Source organism: Periophthalmus magnuspinnatus, chromosome 21, assembly GCF_009829125.3.
Source record: "Periophthalmus magnuspinnatus isolate fPerMag1 chromosome 21, fPerMag1.2.pri, whole genome shotgun sequence".
NCBI lineage: Eukaryota > Metazoa > Chordata > Actinopteri > Gobiiformes > Gobiidae > Periophthalmus > Periophthalmus magnuspinnatus.
Genome location: NC_047146.1, coordinates 10,917,956 through 10,940,915, shown reverse-complemented (window position 1 = coordinate 10,940,915; position 22,960 = coordinate 10,917,956). Strand labels below are relative to the sequence as shown.

Sequence of the window (22,960 nt, the reverse complement as noted above, 5' to 3'; positions counted from 1 at the left end):
AGTCAATGGGCTTCGCCCATTGACTCAATGTTGACGCTGACATGCTAGCAAGAACAAATATGCATGTCCCATGCCTACGGCATGGGTTGCTAGGACACAGGAGTCTGTGCAGGGGGCGATGGGGGAGGACTCCTCCTATTGACTCCTGTTAACGCATGTCAGCGTCAACATCGAGTCAATGGGCTTCGCCCATTGACTCGATGTTGACGCTGACATGCTAGCAATAACAAATATGCAAACCCATGCCTACGGCATGGGTTGCTAGGACACAGGAGTCTGTGCAAGGTCGCGGTGCTGCCACGAAGTTGCGCGCGACGCGCGCAACTTCGTGAAGACAGTCTGCAACGATGAGTGCTTCGCACTCATCGTTGCGGAAGCAATAGGCCCTACGCCCTGTAGGGGCTCGGGCCTAATTAAAGCCGCAAGCGGCATCGAACGGCCCTCGCGGGCCGTGCTTCGCACTAGGCTGGCCCCGCACTCCCTGTGGGTGGCGCTAACGCGCCACTTGTCCCTTTTTTATTACGGCTTTGGGCTGCACTTGTCACCAAACAAGTCAAAACACACTGGAAGTTCTGATGCACAAGATGCAAAAACATGGGTTTTCCAGGCATCGCCATGGCAACACCGTGCAAAATACACACTTGGCCCCTAGGACTTTTTTGACGGTGACGACCTGAAGAATCACTGTGCCAAATTTCACATTCCTCAATGAAGTGAATAAATCGTTATAAGACTTTGAAATGCATGAAAATTTGGAAATTTTCCCATTAGGATTACATGGGCGCTTTCGCGCATTGCCATGGCGACCCAGTGAAAAATATGACTTGGGTCTGATTGACTTTTTTGATCAGGATGACATGAAGAGTCATGGTGCCAAATTTCACATTATTCCATGAAACTAATATTTTTCCCATGAATGGGAAAAATTGGGAGATTTCCCATTAGCATAACATTGGCAATTTGGCGCATCGCCATGGCAACACGGTGCAAAAGACGACATAGGTCTGATTGACTTTATTGATTGGGATGACCCAATGGAATTGTGTGTCAAATTTGGTAACATTTGGGAAAACTAAATTTTCGTCCTTCAATACAAATTTATTAGATGTTCTGTAGGGGGCGCTATCGCGCCAATTTAGTTTCTGTCATAATGAGTAGCTTTAGGCCCGAAAGTTTTACAACTGATTTGAATTTGACCAAAATCGGACTTTGCATGCGCAAACGGGAGCAAATTTTGACTTTTGAAAATTGCAAAAATTCCGATGGAATTTTGCGGCTTCGCCGCACGGAAACCGTAAAAGGGATCATCATAAATTGGATAACTTTTGATGCCCCACTTGTCTAGATGATGTACAGTGATTTTCAGCCCTGCAGGTAAAGCGCCTTCAGAGGAGTTGACGAAAATGCGAGGTCAGCGAAAACGCTGACTCGGCATTTTAGAATTTTAAATCCAAGATGGTCGACTTCCGGTGCGTCAGGGGGCGTGGCCATAATAATCTTTTTTATTTGGCATCACTTGAAGAATGCGTGTACCAAATTTCGTGGCTCTACGCCAAAGTTGACGTCGGGACGTCTCCCATTGACGCAATGTATTTTGACTTTTGCAGGGGGCGCTGTCGCGCCATTCTTTTATGTCCAATGATGCACCACATAAAAAAATAAATTTTTCAGCAGACCTGAATTTTGGGCAAAATTTGGTGAGTTTTTGAAAATGTTCAGGGGGTCAAATTACTGCTCAAAGAGCAGAAGAAAGAAATAAAAATTAAAGCCGCAAGCGGCATCGAACGGCCCTCGCGGGCCGTGCTTCGCACTAGGCTGGCCCCGCACTCCCTGTGGGTGGCGCTAACGCGCCACTTGTCCCTTTTTTATTACGGCTTTGGGCTGCACTTGTCACCAAACAAGTCAAAACACACTGGAAGTTCTGATGCACAAGATGCAAAAACATGGGTTTTCCAGGCATCGCCATGGCAACACCGTGCAAAATACACACTTGGCCCCTAGGACTTTTTTGACGGTGACGACCTGAAGAATCACTGTGCCAAATTTCACATTCCTCAATGAAGTGAATAAATCGTTATAAGACTTTGAAATGCATGAAAATTTGGAAATTTTCCCATTAGGATTACATGGGCGCTTTCGCGCATTGCCATGGCGACCCAGTGAAAAATATGACTTGGGTCTGATTGACTTTTTTGATCAGGATGACATGAAGAGTCATGGTGCCAAATTTCACATTATTCCATGAAACTAATATTTTTCCCATGAATGGGAAAAATTGGGAGATTTCCCATTAGCATAACATTGGCAATTTGGCGCATCGCCATGGCAACACGGTGCAAAAGACGACATAGGTCTGATTGACTTTATTGATTGGGATGACCCAATGGAATTGTGTGTCAAATTTGGTAACATTTGGGAAAACTAAATTTTCGTCCTTCAATACAAATTTATTAGATGTTCTGTAGGGGGCGCTATCGCGCCAATTTAGTTTCTGTCATAATGAGTAGCTTTAGGCCCGAAAGTTTTACAACTGATTTGAATTTGACCAAAATCGGACTTTGCATGCGCAAACGGGAGCAAATTTTGACTTTTGAAAATTGCAAAAATTCCGATGGAATTTTGCGGCTTCGCCGCACGGAAACCGTAAAAGGGATCATCATAAATTGGATAACTTTTGATGCCCCACTTGTCTAGATGATGTACAGTGATTTTCAGCCCTGCAGGTAAAGCGCCTTCAGAGGAGTTGACGAAAATGCGAGGTCAGCGAAAACGCTGACTCGGCATTTTAGAATTTTAAATCCAAGATGGTCGACTTCCGGTGCGTCAGGGGGCGTGGCCATAATAATCTTTTTTATTTGGCATCACTTGAAGAATGCGTGTACCAAATTTCGTGGCTCTACGCCAAAGTTGACGTCGGGACGTCTCCCATTGACGCAATGTATTTTGACTTTTGCAGGGGGCGCTGTCGCGCCATTCTTTTATGTCCAATGATGCACCACATAAAAAAATAAATTTTTCAGCAGACCTGAATTTTGGGCAAAATTTGGTGAGTTTTTGAAAATGTTCAGGGGGTCAAATTACTGCTCAAAGAGCAGAAGAAAGAAATAAAAAAAATAAAAATAATAATAATTTTAGCAAAAACAATATATCCGATAACATTAGAATGACATATTATACGTTTTTTGAAAGCTCTCGACTTTCCCCACGTCACCGTGGGGTCAATGGCGAATGACGAGCGCTAACGCGCTCGTCATTCGCCATGGCGTCGGGGTCCGCCATTGACCTCCCATTGACTTCCATTCATTTTAGCAGTAACAAGTATGGCCCATGCCTGCGGCATGGGGGCTTGAATAGGGCTCGATGCCAGGAGTGTGTTTGGGGACATTAGCGCTTCGCGCTGCGTCAGCGTCAACATTGAGTCAATGGGCTTCGCCCATTGACTCAATGTTGACGCTGACATGCTAGCAAGAACAAATATGCATGTCCCATGCCTACGGCATGGGTTGCTAGGACACAGGAGTCTGTGCAGGGGGGGACGAGTCCTGCTATTCACTCCTGTTGACGCATGTCAGTGTCAACATCGAGTCAATGGGCTTCGCCCATTGACTCGATGTTGACGCTGACATGCTAGCAACAACAAATATGAAAACCCATGCCTACGGCATGGGTTGCTAGGACACAGGAGTCTGTGCAAGGTCGCGGTGCTGCCACGAAGTTGCGCGCTTCGCGCGCAACTTCGTGAAGACAGTCTGCAACGATGAGTGCTTCGCACTCATCGTTGCGGAAGCAATAGGCCCTACGCCCTGTAGGGGCTCGGGCCTAATTAAAGCCGCAAGCGGCATCGAACGGCCCTCGCGGGCCGTGCTTCGCACTCGGCCGACCCGGCACTCCCTGTGGGTGGCGCTAACACGCCACTTGTCCCTTTTTTATTGCGGCTTTGGGCTGCACTTGTCACCAAACAAGTCAAAACACATGGGAAGTGCTGATGCACAAAATGCAAAAACATGGGTTTTGCAGGCATCGCCATGGCAACACCGTGCAAAATACAAACTTGGCCCGTTGGACTTTTTTGTCGGGGACGACCTGAAGAATCACTGTGCAAAATTTTATGTCCGTTGTTGACGGTAATAAGTCGTTATAAGACTTTGAAATGTACGAAAATTTGGAAATTTTCCCATTAGGATAACATGGGCGCTTTCGCGCATCACCATGGCAACCCAGTGAAAAATATGACAAGGGTCTGATTGACTTTTTTGATCAGGATGACATGAGGAGTCATGGTGCCAAATTTCACATTATTCCATGAAACTAATATTTTTCCCATGAATGGGAAAAATTGGGAGGTTTCCCATTAGGATAACATTGGCAGTTTGACGCATCGCCATGGCAACACGGTGCAAAAGACGACATAGGTCTGATTGGCTTTATTGATTGGGATGACCCAATGGAATTTTGTGTCAAATTTGGTAACATTTGGGAAAACTAAATTTTTGGCCTTCCATACAAATTTATTAAATGTTCTGTAGGGGGCGCTATCGCGCCAATTTATTTTTTGTCACAATGAGTAGCTTTAGGCCGGAAAGCTTTACAACTGATTCGAATTTGAGCCAAATCAGACTTTGCATGCGCAAACGGGAGCAAATTTTGAAATTTGAAAATTGCAAAAATTCCGATGGAATTTTGCGGCTTCGCCGCACGGAAACCGTAAAAGGGATCATCATGAATTGGATAACTTTTGATGCCCCACTTGTCTAGATGATGTACAGTGATTTTCAGCCCAGCTGGTGAAGCGCCTTCAGAGGAGTTGACGAAAATGCGAGGTCAGCGAAAACGCTGACTCGGCATTTTGGAATTTTCAATCCAAGATGGCCGACTTCCGGTGCGTCCGAGGGCGTGGCCATAATAATCTTTTTTGTTTGGCATCACTTGAAGAATGCGTGTACCGAATTTCGTGGCTCTACGCCAAAGTTGACGTCGGGACGTCTCCCATTGACGCAATGTATTTTGACTTTTGCAGGGGGCGCTGTCGCGCCATTTTTTTATGCCCAATGATGCACCATATAAAAAAATAAATTTTTCGGCAGACCTGAATTTTGGGCAAAATTTGGTGAGTTTTTGAATATGTTCAGGGGGTCAAATTACTGCTCAAAGAGCAGAAGAATAAAAAAAAAAATAATAATAATATTTTTAGCAAAAACAATATATCCGATAACATTACAATGGCATATTATATGTTTTTTGAAAGCTCTCAACTTTCCCCACGTCACCGTGGGGTCAATGGCGAATGACGAGCGCTAACGCGCTCGTCATTCGCCATGGCGTCGGGGTCCGCCATTGACCTCCCATTGACTTCCATTCATTTTAGCAGTAACAAGTATGGCTTGGATAGGGCTCGATGCCAGGAGTGTGTTTGGGGACATGAGCGCTTCGCGCTGCGTCAGCATCAACATTGAGTCAATGGGCTTCGCCCATTGACTCAATGTTGACGCTGACATGCTAGCAACAACAAATATGCATGTCCCATGCCTACGGCATGGGTTGCTAGGACACAGGAGTCTGTGCAAGGTCGCGGTGCTGCCACGAAGTTGCGCGCTTCGCGCGCAACTTCGTGAAGACAGTTTGCAACGATGAGTGCTTCGCACTCATCGTTGCGGAAGCAATAGGCCCTACGCCCTGTAGGGGCTCGGGCCTAATTATCGTGGCACAATAGGGAGGACTACTCCACCAAGCACAAGTGTGTATCCTTTACTTAAGCAAGGGGAGGTAATGGCAGTTTCTAATGAAGAGAAAGCTGACCTTACAGTCAGAGCATTTGCAAAAATTCAGAGCTCAAACAACCTCTCAGTGGCAGGGAAACAGGGAAGACACCAAAGCAGAACACGTAATAATGATATTTAACTCCATTAATGGATTTTCCTTTCACTTTGTAAGAAATAAAGAGAGCTATAGTTAAGATGGGCGTGACAGTCCCAGGTAAGGACCAAATATGTTACATGGACCAAATTTGTTACATTATGTTGAAACATCTTGACAGTCGAGCAAAGAATAAAGTGTTAGGTCTGTTTAATAACACGTGGGAGGAGGGCAGCTTACCAGGGAGCTGAAAGGAAGTTGTGTTAAAGCAGGGAAAGATCCCACCAACGCTTCGAGTTATAGATCCGTAACTTTGACTGCACATATGGGAGAGAATAATGTACCACATTATTAATAATGTACCATGCTGCTGTTACCATTTCAGATCGGAAAGAGAGGAAGAGAGTACGACCACTGGTGTTGTACGCTGCCATACCCAGGCCCTCATGCATTAACCTGGCAGTGGGAACAAAGATGGTCTGGAGCACACATTTGCAGGTGAGAAACTGAGAAACAAGCATAGATTCCAAAGCTGTAACAGACAAATAACACCCACACACCACACTAATTTCATGCACTGACAAAACTGCACTTATGATGAAAAATACATTCAGGGATTTAAAGATAAAGCTACAGTACCTGATTTTAATGTGTATTCCAAAAAATAACACAGTTTGAAATTAGGTCCCTTTGTCATTATGTTAACAAACAGAAACATCACAATATTTCTTTTCATAGTTACTCATCCCTATTTGTTTTTTGGTCATAGGTTTTACTTCTGCTTGAGTGACATTTTGTTTTAAGTAACAGTACCAATAAAGGTGAATGGGCCTGTTTCAATAAGTAACATTAAGTGATTCAAACACCTGACCTTCAGTTATGAATTGTTTTTGTAATTTATGTGTTTATTTGTAAATCAAAATAAATCACAATAAGTCAAATCAGATTTGAAACATTTACATTTTATACCTAAACTGTTCCAAAGGCCTTTTAACTATTCACTGCTTTTGATTTCTACTTGATATTATTTCCCATAATTAAATTAGTATATGTATAATGTATAATACCACTGTACATTGCACATTCTGCTTGTAAAGTACCGGTAAATGCAAGACTAAAGTGTGAATTTTCCTGTAGACTAACGTCTGATACTTCCTGCTATTGTTACAAAGAGTATGTTGAGCATGTGCGCAGCTTTAGTTGATGCGATGGACACTATAGTGGAAATTCTTCTGCCACTTATTCTGCTCTGCAGTAGCAGTTCTGCAGGTAGGACAACAGTAACATTGTCTTTTAATCTGCATTTGTCATTTACAAGTATTTTGATTCCTAGATTCAGTCAGAATCATGGCATCAAGAGCAGAGCAGCTCAGTCTCACATGCAATACTTCACATTCACAAGGATTACACCAGGTCAACTGGGTCACGGAAAAATACCATTATGTATTTAGTAACTACAAAACATTTTCAAATTTTAGTGACAGATTTGTAATACACCCAAATTTTCCACCAAATTTAACTATTTTGGACTTTCAAGAAAATGACACTGGGATCTATAAATGTGTTGTAAACCACAAAAAAGGTGAAGAAATTATCATATGGAATGTAACACTGAATGAAAACACTCAAACTGAAGGTAAGGTAAGACAAAACATGACTAATGTTAGAGCTGTCAAATTTCACTGTCATATTGTCATGTTGTGTGCTGCAGTAAGCCAGTTTTCACTGCCTGTACACTTCATATACATCGTGTCAGCTGTGGGGGGACTGCTTCTCATGTGTTCTGCAGCAGTTTGTCTCTGTAGGTGAGTACAAAGCATATATTTACATGTAACTGTTGTATTTGGAAGAAAAAGTACAATGAATTTTGTCTTTGCCAGATTAGTAGCATCCCTTTTATTTGCATAATCTCCCTTTGAAAACCGGCACATGTTTGAACAATGGCTGGTTGAGCGCAGTCTAAATCTGATTATGATTATGATGATGTGTTTTTTTGGGGTTTTTTTTTTTTTTTTTTAATGTTACTTTTATTTAAATTTTTTTACATTTAAATTTTTATTTCTAAGCAGTGTTGGGAAGTAACATAATACATGTCCCGAAAAATACATGGGCTATTCTGAATACTAATTTTGAGAAACTGTATTCTGGTAGAGTTGGCTACTCCTTCATTTGGTGTTATTCAGAATTCAGTTACTTTTATGAAATTATACATGATGGGACTTGATCATGCAATTTTGGCTTTGAACACTGCACAGAATTAGGGAGAGTACAAAAAAGAAAGCATTTTTTAAGTATTTTTCCCATCACTGGTTATGAGACTTTTTAAATGACATATAAACAGCAAAAACTTTCTTTCTGATCCTGGTCCCTCTGAAAACTCACATCAAACTTAGGGGACGTGTCATTTAAACTATCTTAAATGTCCACAAATCAAACAATAATCAAAATTAACCATTTACATGACATTTTCAAGACTCTGATGTGTATGTAAAAAAATGCATATCCAATAGTTTTCATAGTTTTTATTTATGTTTGCAGTTTTCGGCGGAGATCAAACCAATGTGAGGATCAGAGGCAAACTGTTGGGGTTTTGTACACAGTCATGCCAGAGGTGAGAGGAAATAAATATTATTTAAGAAGATTTGACTGACATTTATTGTCTTTGTGCTCCTCTAGGGCACACCACTAGATGGCGATGTCAATCAATATTTGGAGAGGCTGAACTCCATCGATGGCAGTGGTTCTTAACCTGGGTTTGATCGAACCCTAGGGGTTCGGTGAGTCAGTCTCAGGGGTTTGGCGGAGGTCAAGACACACACCCGACTCATATGATTTGTGGACTGCGAGCGTCTCCAGAAGCCGGCCATGTCCCAATATGACAAATGCACCCTTCGATGTGCCTATCAAAGTACCCGCCCGACTTAAATGCACCGTTTGAACGGCACATTTAAGGGCGCTTTGGTGAATTGAGACACAGCATGAGACACGGCCACAGTGATGCCCCGGCATTGACTGGGAGGTCAACTGCGCTCTGATTGGTCATCTTCGAGGGACCACGGAAGTACATTACCGTAATGACAATGACATATTTAAAGAGCCCCATGCCTCTGCTTTGACATGCCGTTTGAATTTACATGAAGCACAATTGGTTGCGAAGTTACGATGTGTGTTAAAATGTTAAAAATAATAAATACAATAATTTCATTACTGGAATACATAAGGTTAAAAATTTAAATAATTTCAGTGTAGTAGTATTAAAAAAGGCCATGTCTTTGTAAAGGCATGTATGTAATTTGTTGTGAGTTCATGCATTGTATTGGTTTTATTCTTTGAACACAGTGATGTTAATTCACTGAAAAAAATCATATTTTATTTTTCAATAAAGAAGGGTTCGGTGAATGTGCATATGAAACTGGTGGGGTTCAGTACCTCCAACAAGGTTAAGAACCACTGATCTATGGACTGCAATGAGAACTTTTCTAAACAGTGTGTAGCCAGTAATTTTCATCGAGAAGTGTCAGTGTAGAGCAGGGGTGTCAGACTCATTTTCACACAGGCCCACATCAGCAAAATGGTTGCTCTCAAAGGGCCAGATGGAAATATAAGACTGTATAAATGTAAGTAAATGTAACCAAATGTAATGTAAAATAAATGTAACTATTGTTGTTAATTAACCGTTTCTGTATTTACGATTTATTCAAGTTACAAATATTGCTTATGAAGTTGCATAGATATGAAGAATCTCCAGATAAACTGATATTTTAAGACAGTCATACCTTTTAATTTACCTTGTCAAGGGCCACATAAAATGACTGGTGTAGAGCATTAGTTGGCCTGATGTGGAAGTTTTTCTAATTCACTGTGAGGTTTCTGTCCCCACGTGTTCAAATAAATGAGTGCTCTCGTTGTTTGTAATATTTGTTTTGTGTATTAGCATATACCACAGCAGGAAGCCATTTTGTTAATAGAGCACTACTACTACTACTACTACTACTACTACTACTACTACTACTACTACTACTACTACTACTACTACTACTTCTACTACTGCTACTTCTACTACTGCTACTTCTACTACTGCTACTACTGCTACTACTACTACTGCTACAGCTACTACTGCTACAGCTACTACTGCTACTACTACTACTACTGCTACTATTACTACTGTAAGCATGTTCCTTTAATCCGATCAGAAGAACCACTGGAGACCAGGGAGTAGAATCACTCGAGGTTTATTGTTCCCTATACATCCAATCTAATACAAGTCAGGCGTGATGCTGTCCCTAGTACGTGCACGGAGATCTCAAGGGCGGTCCCGTTTTGATCTGAGTGCCTGACCCTGAACGCCACATTTAAACATAAATCATGAATATTCAGTAGCTGGGTGTGGACATCTTCTTCTTCCTTCTGGCACTCCTCTACCCTCCAGGCGCCCCGCTGGCACAGCGTTATCTGTAACAGCTTAATATGAGGACATGCTACACAATCTATCTATTGTCACAGTACGTTCTTTTCTATGCGATAGGGCAAGAATGGAGTGTGTTTGTGCAGTGTTGCGTGAAAGTCCTAAACCTCCTTTTAGTCTAATCTTTAATATTATGAGCAATGATGTTCACGTCCTTCACTACTACTATCAGAATCAGAATCATAATACTTTTATTGCCATCGTTTGTGAACACAGCTCACAAACTAGGTACTTATTTTGGTGATAAAGTGCAACATAAAACATAAAACACACTGAATAAATACAAATACAAATAAGGGCATGCATGAAGTTAAAAAAAGATATGCTTAAAAATCAAATACTTAAAGGTAGAACATATATACAACAGCAGCATCAGAACAACAGTGCAAACATGACTTATTAAAGTGGCTGGTGTTATAAAGTGTCCAGTTTAGTGCAGATATTATAAAGTGTTCATGAGACAAACTGCAGAGGGGAAGAAACTGTTCTTATGACGAGAGGTTCTGGTCCCAATGGACCATAGCCTCCTGCCAGAGGGAAGTGGCTCAAATAGTCCATGTCCAGGGTGAGAAGTGTCAGCTGCCATACGGCCTGCTCGCACCTGAGTCCTGGAGACGTACAAGTCCTGTAGAGATGGAAGGCTGCAGCCAATCACCTTCTCAGCAGAGCGCACAATGCGCTGCAGTCTCTGTCTGTCCCTGGCAGTGGCCCCAGCGAACCGCACAGTGATGGAAGAGGTGAGGATTGACTCAATGATGGCCGTGTAAAACTGCACCATCATCTGGACCGGCAGCTTGCGTTTCCTCAGCTGCCACAGGTGGAACATCCTGTGATGGGGTTTCTTGATGAGGGAGCTGATGGTTGGCTCCCACTTGAGATCCTGGGTGATGCAGGTGCCCAGGAAGCGGAAAGAGTCCACAGTGGTGATGGGGGAGTCCGTCAGGGTGAGGGGAGGTAGGGGGGCTGTGACTTTCCTGAAGTCCACAATCATCTCCACTGTCTTCTGGGCGTTAAGCTCCAGGTTGTTTCTGCTGCATCAGGACACCAGCCAGTCCACCTCCACCTACTACTACTACTACTGCTGCTACTCCTACTACTACTACTACTACTACTACTACTACTACTACTACTACTGCTGCTGCTACTACTACTGCTACTGCTACTACTACTACTACTACTACTACTATTACTACTACAACTACTTCTACTATTACTACAACTACTATTATGATTACTAATACGTCTACTACTACTACTATGACTACCACTACTACTACTACTAATGTTACTGCTACAACTACTACTACTATTACTACTACTCCTACTACTATCACTACTACTGCTGCTGCTACTACTACTACTACTACTGCTAATACTATGACTACTTCTTCTACTATAGTACAACTACTATTACAACTTCTAGTCCTACTACTACTATGACTACTACTACTACTTAGCAGAGACAGGCTGACACAGACCGTCCTGTACACAGTTGTAGATATTCAGTTTCCAGAATATCCATCTTCAGTACAACAGTTGTGTTTATACGAGCGTCAAACCGTGGTGTAAATGATCCTGTTATTTAATTTCTCACAGGGGAACACTTATACAAGGTAAGGAAAAGAAAAAATAAAGAGGAAATTCAAGACTGCGCGGGCCTCCTCAGTCAGCCCTACACAAACTCTGATCTACTTTGTCTAATGTGTTGTAACCGCTCTTTCCAAATCTTATTAAACCTAACAGATCCAGTCACTTTTTCCATATTATAGATATTAAGTATCTAGCATCTCCCTGTTCTTCCACCCGAGGCACCAGATCTGTTCTCCATCTTCTTGTGATTGCCTTTTTACTGGCCAAAAGCATCATTCTCATCATTTTATAATCTTAATTTCTTCTTAAATTCAATATTTCAATATTTTCTCGATTCCACATTTCAAAACTTAAGGGAATTTCAATATTCAGTACTTCATACTTCAATCATTCTGTATCTGCATACCCCCTTTGTGCCGGGGTTCAGAAAAATCGTATAATATTCTTCCATCCATATTCCCTCCAAAACCATGAGCTGCTGGTTTTTCATCCATAGTCACTTATTTGTTCCCAATCCACTGCTAAAATTTAAATGTTTGCTTCACTTTCCCATCTTTCCTTCACATACTCTGTGGTGTCACTTTTAGATCCTCTAATGCTGTGTACAATTTTGAAATAACTTTACTACTTAACTCTGATTTAGAAGCATCTAGAATAATTTTCAGAAGATTTTGTTTGTAGTTGCACATCAAACATTAAAGCTTGTATTGGTGGAATAATATAATATATATTTTTCTTTAATGTCTTTCCATCTTGCAGTGTCACACAAACTCAACAAGACTTTCAACTGAGCAGTTTGATTATAGCTCTTTAGGCTTGGCAGCGTTCGACCACATTTCCGTTTTTGCAGTTGTTATGTTCTATATTTAGCACACGACCTCTTACCTTGCCATATGTATCTAGATATCACTTTGTCCCACTCTTTAAAACCTTTGTCACCTCAAGTGGAAAATTATAGTAACCAAGGCAACATATTCATCTTTATCACCTCCACTCTAGATGTCAAACTTAGAAACTCAATTCCACCGAGATAGATCTGTTTTTATATTAGATATTACGTGGTCATAGTTAGAAGCTTTCAAGTTTCTCAAATCTTTTGTCAAAATAATACCCACGTACTTCAGTGACTGTTGGTCCTAATTAATCATGTAATTCTGTTTTATGTTTTGGCTTGGCTCATAATTGAAGGCTATAGTTTGGGTTCTCCAGGTAAACTAAGACATCGTCTGCAAACGGGGCTATTTTCTGTTCTATTCCTGACACACTTATACCTTTAATGTTAGTGCTCGGCTTTATCCATTGGCTTAACGGTTCTAGGAAGATGACAAATACTAGTGGGCTGACTGAGCATTCTTGACGGCATCCCCTTTCTAGATTGACTGCCTTAGATAAAATACTATTAACCTTGATACTTGCTATATAATCAATGTACAGACCCCGCACAGTCCTAATATACTCCTCCTGAAAGTTACACCTCCTCATTACTTTAAACAGAAATTCCCATCCAACAGAATTAGATGCCTTTTCTGCATCTATTCCTAAAATTGCGGCCTCCTTTCCTTTCCTTGATATACTGCAGACTACGTAAAGTGGGGCGGATGTTGTGTGTTTGCCTTTTCTTTTTTTTTTTTTTTATAAATCCAGAAATTATGGCTTCTCTCCAAGAATCAGGAATTCTACCCCTCTTTAATATCCAGTTAAATGTTTTACACATTAGTAGCACTAGTATTTTCCTATAAATTTTATACCATTTAGAAATTTCGTCTGCTGTTATTTCAGCCATTAACCTCTTGTTCTGTTCGTCTGCTATTTGTGGTAAAAGTAACTGCTTTCCAATGTCAATTCGTGGGACGCAGGACTGGACCGCAACCATGTCCCAATTCAACGGTGGCATCCTTCGGAGGCTACATTTAAAGGCCAGTTGCATCAATTTCAAGTGGCCATGGAGATCAGCTGTGAATGAAGGATACATCCACATCCTTCGCCGCTTCCTATATCCCACCGTGTGGCGCTAGTGAGAAAGGAAGAAACAATAAGAAGATAGTCCCTTGGTGGATAGGAGTGTACCAAGGCAGTAAAGGTGAGAAATAAGGTTTTTAAAGAGCTAGGAAGAATGCATAATTTTCAGAAGCTACTGGAGTATAAGAAAGCTTTTGCTCAAGTAAAAAGAGTCGTTCAACAGGAAAGATGAGCAAACTGGAGATTATCGTGGCACAATAGGGAGGACTACTCCACCAAGCACAAGTGTGTATCCTTTACTTAAGCAAGGGGAGGTAATGGCAGTTTCTAATGAAGAGAAAGCTGACCTTACAGTCAGAGCATTTGCAAAAATTCAGAGCTCAAACAACCTCTCAGTGGCAGGGAAACAGGGAAGACACCAAAGCAGAACACGTAATAATGATATTTAACTCCATTAATGGATTTTCCTTTCACTTTGTAAGAAATAAAGAGAGCTATAGTTAAGATGGGCGTGACAGTCCCAGGTAAGGACCAAATATGTTACATGGACCAAATTTGTTACATTATGTTGAAACATCTTGACAGTCGAGCAAAGAATAAAGTGTTAGGTCTGTTTAATAACACGTGGGAGGAGGGCAGCTTACCAGGGAGCTGAAAGGAAGTTGTGTTAAAGCAGGGAAAGATCCCACCAACGCTTCGAGTTATAGATCCGTAACTTTGACTGCACATATGGGAGAGAATAATGTACCACATTATTAATAATGTACCATGCTGCTGTTACCATTTCAGATCGGAAAGAGAGGAAGAGAGTACGACCACTGGTGTTGTACGCTGCCATACCCAGGCCCTCATGCATTAACCTGGCAGTGGGAACAAAGATGGTCTGGAGCACACATTTGCAGGTGAGAAACTGAGAAACAAGCATAGATTCCAAAGCTGTAACAGACAAATAACACCCACACACCACACTAATTTCATGCACTGACAAAACTGCACTTATGATGAAAAATACATTCAGGGATTTAAAGATAAAGCTACAGTACCTGATTTTAATGTGTATTCCAAAAAATAACACAGTTTGAAATTAGGTCCCTTTGTCATTATGTTAACAAACAGAAACATCACAATGTTTCTTTTCATAGTTACTCATCCCTATTTGTTTTTTGGTCATAGGTTTTACTTCTGCTTGAGTGACATTTTGTTTTAAGTAACAGTACCAATAAAGGTGAATGGGCCTGTTTCAATAAGTAACATTAAGTGATTCAAACACCTGACCTTCAGTTATGAATTGTTTTTGTAATTTATGTGTTTATTTGTAAATCAAAATAAATCACAATAAGTCAAATCAGATTTGAAACATTTACATTTTATACCTAAACTGTTCCAAAGGCCTTTTAACTATTCACTGCTTTTGATTTCTACTTGATATTATTTCCCATAATTAAATTAGTATATGTATAATGTATAATACCACTGTACATTGCACATTCTGCTTGTAAAGTACCGGTACATGCAAGACTAAAGTGTGAATTTTCCTGTAGACTAACGTCTGATACTTCCTGCTATTGTTACAAAGAGTATGTTGAGCATGTGCACAGCTTTAGTTGATGCGATGGACACTATAGTGGAAATTCTTCTGCCACTTATTCTGCTCTGCAGTAGCAGTTCTGCAGGTAGGACAACAGTAACATTGTCTTTTAATCTGCATTTGTCATTTACAAGTATTTTGATTCCTAGATTCAGTCAGAATCATGGCATCAAGAGCAGAGCAGAGCAGCTCAGTCTCACATGCAATACTTCACATTCACAAGGATTACGCCAGGTCAACTGGGTCACGGAAAAATACCTTTATGCATTTAGTAACAACAAAACAGTTTCAAATTTTAGTGACAGATTTGTAATACACCCAAATTTTCCACCAAATTTAACTATTTTGGACTTTCAAGAAAATGACACTGGGATCTATAAATGTGTTGTAAACCACAAAAAAAGTGAAGAAATTATCATATGGAATGTAACACTGAATGAAAACACTCAAACTGAAGGTAAGGTAAGACAAAACATGACTAATGTTAGAGCTGTCAAATTTCACTGTCATATTGTCATGTTGTGTGCTGCAGTAAGCCAGTTTTCACTGCCTGTACACTTCATATACATCGTGTCAGCTGTGGGGGGACTGCTTCTCATGTGTTCTTCAGCAGTTTGTCTCTGTAGGTGAGTACAAAGCATATATTTACATGTAACTGTTGTATTTGGAAGAAAAAGTACAATGAATTTTGTCTTTGCCAGATTAGTAGCATCCCTTTTATTTGCATAATCTCCCTTTGAAAACCAGCACATGTTTGAACAATGGCTGGTTGAGCGCAGTCTAAATCTGATTATGATTATGATGATGTGTTTTTTTTGGGTTTTTTTTTTTTTTTTTTTTAATGTTACTTTTATTTAAATTTTTTTACATTTAAATTTTTATTTCTAAGCAGTGTTGGGAAGTAACATAATACATGTCCCAAAAAATACATGGGCTATTCTGAATACTAATTTTGAGAAACTGTATTCTGGTAGAGTTGGCTACTCCTTCATTTGGTGTTATTCAGAATTCAGTTACTTTTATGAAATTATACATGATGGGACTTGATCATGCAATTTTGGCTTTGAACACTGCACAGAATTAGGGAGAGTACAAAAAAGAAAGCATTTTTTAAGTATTTTTCCCATCACTGGTTATGAGACTTTTTAAATGACATATAAACAGCAAAAACTTTCTTTCTGATCCTGGTCCCTCTGAAAACTCACATCAAACTTAGGGGACGTGTCATTTAAACAATCTTAAATGTCCACAAATCAAACAATAATCAAAATTAACCATTTACATGACATTTTCAAGACTCTGATGTGTATGTAAAAAAATGCATATCCAATAGTTTTCATAGTTTTTATTTATGTTTGCAGTTTTCGGCGGAGATCAAACCAATGTGAGGATCAGAGGCAAACTGTTGGGGTTTTGTACACAGTCATGCCAGAGGTGAGAGGAAATAAATATTATTTAAGAAGATTTGACTGACATTTATTGTCTTTGTGCTCCTCTAGGGCACACCACTAGATGGCGATGTCAATCAATATTTGGAGAGGCTGAACTCCATCGATGGCAGTGGTTCTTAACCTGGGTTTGATCGAACCCTAGGGGTTCGGTGAGTCAGTCTCAGGGGTTTGGCGGAGGTCAAGACACACACCCGACTCATATGATTTGTGGACTGCGAGCGTCTCCAGAAGCCGGCCATGTCCCAATATGACAAATGCACCCTTCGATGTGCCTATCAAAGTACCCGCCCGACTTAAATGCACCGTTTGAACGGCACATTTAAGGGCGCTTTGGTGAATTGAGACACAGCATGAGACACGGCCACAGTGATGCCCCGGCATTGACTGGGAGGTCAACTGCGCTCTGATTGGTCATCTTCGAGGGACCACGGAAGTACATTACCGTAATGACAATGACATATTTAAAGAGCCCCATGCCTCTGCTTTGACATGCCGTTTGAATTTACATGAAGCACAATTGGTTGCGAAGTTACGATGTGTGTTAAAATGTTAAAAATAATAAATACAATAATTTCATTACTGGAATACATAAGGTTAAAAATTTAAATAATTTCAGTGTAGTAGTATTAAAAAAGGCCATGTCTTTGTAAAGGCATGTATGTAATTTGTTGTGAGTTCATGCATTGTATTGGTTTTATTCTTTGAACACAGTGATGTTAATTCACTGAAAAAAATCATATTTTATTTTTCAATAAAGAAGGGTTCGGTGAATGTGCATATGAAACTGGTGGGGTTCAGTACCTCCAACAAGGTTAAGAACCACTGATCTATGGACTGCAATGAGAACTTTTCTAAACAGTGTGTAGCCAGTAATTTTCATCGAGAAGTGTCAGTGTAGAGCAGGGGTGTCAGACTCATTTTCACACAGGCCCACATCAGCAAAATGGTTGCTCTCAAAGGGCCAGATGGAAATATAAGACTGTATAAATGTAAGTAAATGTAACCAAATGTAATGTAAAATAAATGTAACTATTGTTGTTAATTAACCGTTTCTGTATTTACGATTTATTCAAGTTACAAATATTGCTTATGAAGTTGCATAGATATGAAGAATCTCCAGATAAACTGATATTTTAAGACAGTCATACCTTTTAATTTACCTTGTCAAGGGCCACATAAAATGACTTGGCGGGCCACATTTGGCCCACGGGCCTTGAGTTTGACACATGTGGTGTAGAGCATTAGTTGGCCTGATGTGGAAGTTTTTCTAATTCACTGTGAGGTTTCTGTCCCCACGTGTTCAAATAAATGAGTGCTCTCGTTGTTTGTAATATTTGTTTTGTGTATTAGCATATACCACAGCAGGAAGCCATTTTGTTAATAGAGCACTACTACTACTACTACTACTACTACTACTACTACTTCTACTACTGCTACTTCTACTACTGCTACTTCTACTACTGCTACTACTGCTACTACTACTACTGCTACAGCTACTACTGCTACAGCTACTACTGCTACTACTACTACTACTGCTACTATTACTACTGTAAGCATGTTCCTTTTATCCGATCAGAAGAACCACTGGAGACCAGGGAGTAGAATCACTCGAGGTTTATTGTTCCCTATACATCCAATCTAATACAAGTCAGGCGTGATGCTGTCCCTAGTACGTGCACGGAGATCTCAAGGGCGGTCCCGTTTTGATCTGAGTGCCTGACCCTGAACGCCACATTTAAACATAAATCATGAATATTCAGTAGCTGGGTGTGGACATCTTCTTCTTCCTTCTGGCACTCCTCTACCCTCCAGGCGCCCCGCTGGCACAGCGTTATCTGTAACAGCTTAATATGAGGACATGCTACACAATCTATCTATTGTCACAGTACGTTCTTTTCTATGCGATAGGGCAAGAATGGAGTGTGTTTGTGCAGTGTTGCGTGAAAGTCCTAAACCTCCTTTTAGTCTAATCTTTAATATTATGAGCAATGATGTTCACGTCCTTCACTACTACTATCAGAATCAGAATCATAATACTTTTATTGCCATCGTTTGTGAACACAGCTCACAAACTAGGTACTTATTTTGGTGATAAAGTGCAACATAAAACATAAAACACACTGAATAAATACAAATACAAATAAGGGCATGCATGAAGTTAAAAAAAGATATGCTTAAAAATCAAATACTTAAAGGTAGAAAATATATACAACAGCAGCATCAGAACAACAGTGCAAACATGACTTATTAAAGTGGCTGGTGTTATAAAGTGTCCAGTTTAGTGCAGATATTATAAAGTGTTCATGAGACAAACTGCAGAGGGGAAGAAACTGTTCTTATGGCGAGAGGTTCTGGTCCCAATGGACCATAGCCTCCTGCCAGAGGGAAGTGGCTCAAATAGTCCATGTCCAGGGTGAGAAGTGTCAGCTGCTATACGGCCTGCTCGCACCTGAGTCCTGGAGACGTACAAGTCCTGTAGAGATGGAAGGCTGCAGCCAATCACCTTCTCAGCAGAGCGCACAATGCGCTGCAGTCTCTGTCTGTCCCTGGCAGTGGCCCCAGCGAACCGCACAGTGATGGAAGAGGTGAGGATTGACTCAATGATGGCCGTGTAAAACTGCACCATCATCTGGACCGGTAGCTTGCGTTTCCTCAGCTGCCACAGGTGGAACATCCTGTGATGGGGTTTCTTGATGAGGGAGCTGATGGTTGGCTCCCACTTGAGATCCTGGGTGATGCAGGTGCCCAGGAAGCGGAAAGAGTCCACAGTGGTGATGGGGGAGTCCGTCAGGGTGAGGGGAGGTAGGGGGGCTGTGACTTTCCTGAAGTCCACAATCATCTCCACTGTCTTCTGGGCGTTAAGCTCCAGGTTGTTTCTGCTGCATCAGGACACCAGCCAGTCCACCTCCACCTACTACTACTACTACTGCTGCTACTCCTACTACTACTACTACTACTACTACTACTACTACTACTACTACTGCTGCTACTACTACTGCTACTGCTACTACTACTACTACTACTACTACTATTACTACTACAACTACTTCTACTATTACTACAACTACTATTATGATTACTAATACGTCTACTACTACTACTATGACTACCACTACTACTACTACTAATGTTACTGCTACAACTACTACTACTATTACTACTACTCCTACTACTATCACTACTACTGCTGCTGCTACTACTACTACTACTACTGCTAATACTATGACTACTTCTTCTACTATAGTACAACTACTATTACAACTTCTAGTCCTACTACTACTATGACTACTACTACTACTTAGCAGAGACAGGCTGACACAGACCGTCCTGTACACAGTTGTAGATATTCAGTTTTCAGAATATCCATCTTCAGTACAACAGTTGTGTTTATACGAGCGTCAAACCGTGGTGTAAATGATCCTGTTATTTAATTTCTCACAGGGGAACACTTATACAAGGTAAGGAAAAGAAAAAATAAAGAGGAAATTCAAGACTGCGCGGGCCTCCTCAGTCAGCCCTACACAAACTCTGATCTACTTTGTCTAATGTGTTGTAACCGCTCTTTCCAAATCTTATTAAACCTAACAGATCCAGTCACTTTTTCCATATTATAGATATTAAGTATCTAGCATCTCCCTGTTCTTCCACCCGAGGCACCAGATCTGTTCTCCATCTTCTTGTGATTGCCTTTTTACTGGCCAAAATCAGAATCAGAATCAGAATCAGAAGACTTTTATTGCCATAGTCTGTGAACACAGTTCACAAACTAGGAACTTGATACGGTGAAAAAGTGCAACATAAACACACTGAATAAATACAAATACAAATAAGAGCATGCACAAAGTTAAAAAGATATGCTTAAAAAAATCAAATGAAATACTTAAAGGGAAAAAATATGTACAATAGCAGCATCAGAACAACAGTGCAAAGTGGCTTATTAAAGTGACCGGTGTCCATTCTCATCATTTTATAATCTTAATTTCTTCTTAAATTCAATATTTCAATATTTTCTCGATTCCACATTTCAAAACTTAAGGGAATTTCAATATTCAGTACTTCATACTTCAATCATTCTGTATCTGCATACCCCCTTTGTGCCGGGGTTCAGAAAAATCGTATAATATTCTTCCATCCATATTCCCTCCAAAACCATGAGCTGCTGGTTTTTCATCCATAGTCACTTATTTGTTCCCAATCCACTGCTAAAATTTTAATGTTTGCTTCACTTTCCCATCTTTCCTTCACATACTCTGTGGTGTCACTTTTAGATCCTCTAATGCTGTGTACAATTTTGAAATAACTTTACTACTTAACTCTGATTTAGAAGCATCTAGAATAATTTTCAGAAGATTTTGTTTGTAGTTGCACATCAAACATTAAAGCTTGTATTGGTGGAATAATATAATATATATTTTTCTTTAATGTCTTTCCATCTTGCAGTGTCACACAAACTCAACAAGACTTTCAACTGAGCAGTTTGATAATAGCTCTTTAGGCTTGGCAACACTCGACCACATTTCCGTTTTTGCAGTTGTTATGTTCTATATTTAGCACACGACCTCTTACCTTGCCATATGTATCTAGATATCACTTTGTCCCACTCTTTAAAACCTTTGTCACCTCAAGTGGAAAATTATAGTAACCAAGGCAACATATTCATCTTTATCACCTCCACTCTAGATGTCAAACTTAGAAACTCAATTCCACCGAGATAGATCTGTTTTTATATTAGATATTACGTGGTCATAGTTAGAAGCTTTCAAGTTTCTCAAATCTTTTGTCAAAATAATACCCAAGTACTTCAGTGACTGTTGGTCCCAATTAATCATGTAATTCTGTTTTATGTTTTGGCTTGGCTCATAATTGAAGGCTATAGTTTGGGTTCTCCAGGTAAACTAAGACATCGTCTGCAAACAGGGCTATTTTCTGTTCTATTCCTGACACACTTATACCTTTAATGTTAGTGCTCGGCTTTATCCATTGGCTTAACGGTTCTAGGAAGATGACAAATACTAGTGGGCTGACTGAGCATTCTTGACGGCATCCCCTTTCTAGATTGACTGCCTTAGATAAAATACTATTAACCTTGATACTTGCTATAGGATCAATGTACAGACCCCGCACAGTCCTAATATACTCCTCCTGAAAGTTACACCTCCTCATTACTTTAAACAGAAATTCCCATCCAACAGAATTAGATGCCTTTTCCGCATCTATTCCTAAAATTGCGGCCTCCTTTCCTTTCCTTGATATACTGCAGACTACGTAAAGTGGGGCGGATGTTGTGTGTTTGCCTTTTTTTTTTTTTTTTTTATAAATCCAGAAATTATGGCTTCTCTCCAAGAATCAGGAATTCTACCCCTCTTTAATATCCAGTTAAATGTTTTACACATTAGTAGCACTAGTATTTTCCTATAAATTTTATACCATTTAGAAATTTTGTCTGCTGTTATTTCAGCCATTAACCTCTTGTTCTGTTCGTCTGCTATTTGTGGTAAAAGTAACTGCTTTCCTATTTCAATCCATGGGACGCAGGACTGGACCGCAACCATGTCCCAATTCAACGGTGGCATCCTTCGGAGGCTACATTTAAAGGCCAGTTGCATCAATTTCAAGTGGCCATGGAAATCAGCTGTGAATGAAGGATACATCCACATCCTTCGCCGCTTCCTATATCCCACCGTGTGGCGCTAGTGAGAAAGGAAGAAACAATAAGAAGATAGTCCCTTGGTGGATAGGAGTGTACCAAGGCAGTAAAGGTGAGAAATAAGGTTTTTAAAGAGCTAGGAAGAATGCATAATTTTCAGAAGCTACTGGAGTATAAGAAAGCTTTTGCTCAAGTAAAAAGAGTCGTTCAACAGGAAAGATGAGCAAACTGGAGATTATCGTGGCACAATAGGGAGGACTACTCCACCAAGCACAAGTGTGTATCCTTTACTTAAGCAAGGGGAGGTAATGGCAGTTTCTAATGAAGAGAAAGCTGACCTTACAGTCAGAGCATTTGCAAAAATTCAGAGCTCAAACAACCTCTCAGTGGCAGGGAAACAGGGAAGA

The 22,960-nt window shown here is 40.4% G+C and overlaps 1 protein-coding gene across 2 annotated transcripts in view; it reads left to right on the top strand.

Moving 5' to 3' along the window:
* Positions 1-4,149: 4,149 nt before the first annotated feature.
* LOC117388846 (ribosyldihydronicotinamide dehydrogenase [quinone]-like) overlaps positions 4,150-22,960 on the top strand; it is a 186,929-nt gene continuing 168,118 nt past the window's right edge. For both annotated transcript variants that reach the window (XM_055230525.1, XM_055230524.1), the window contains exon 1: positions 4,150-4,153. In XM_055230525.1, the coding sequence (XP_055086500.1) occupies positions 4,151-4,153 (3 nt within the window). In that variant the 5' untranslated portion in view covers position 4,150. The remainder of the gene's footprint in view (positions 4,154-22,960) is intronic.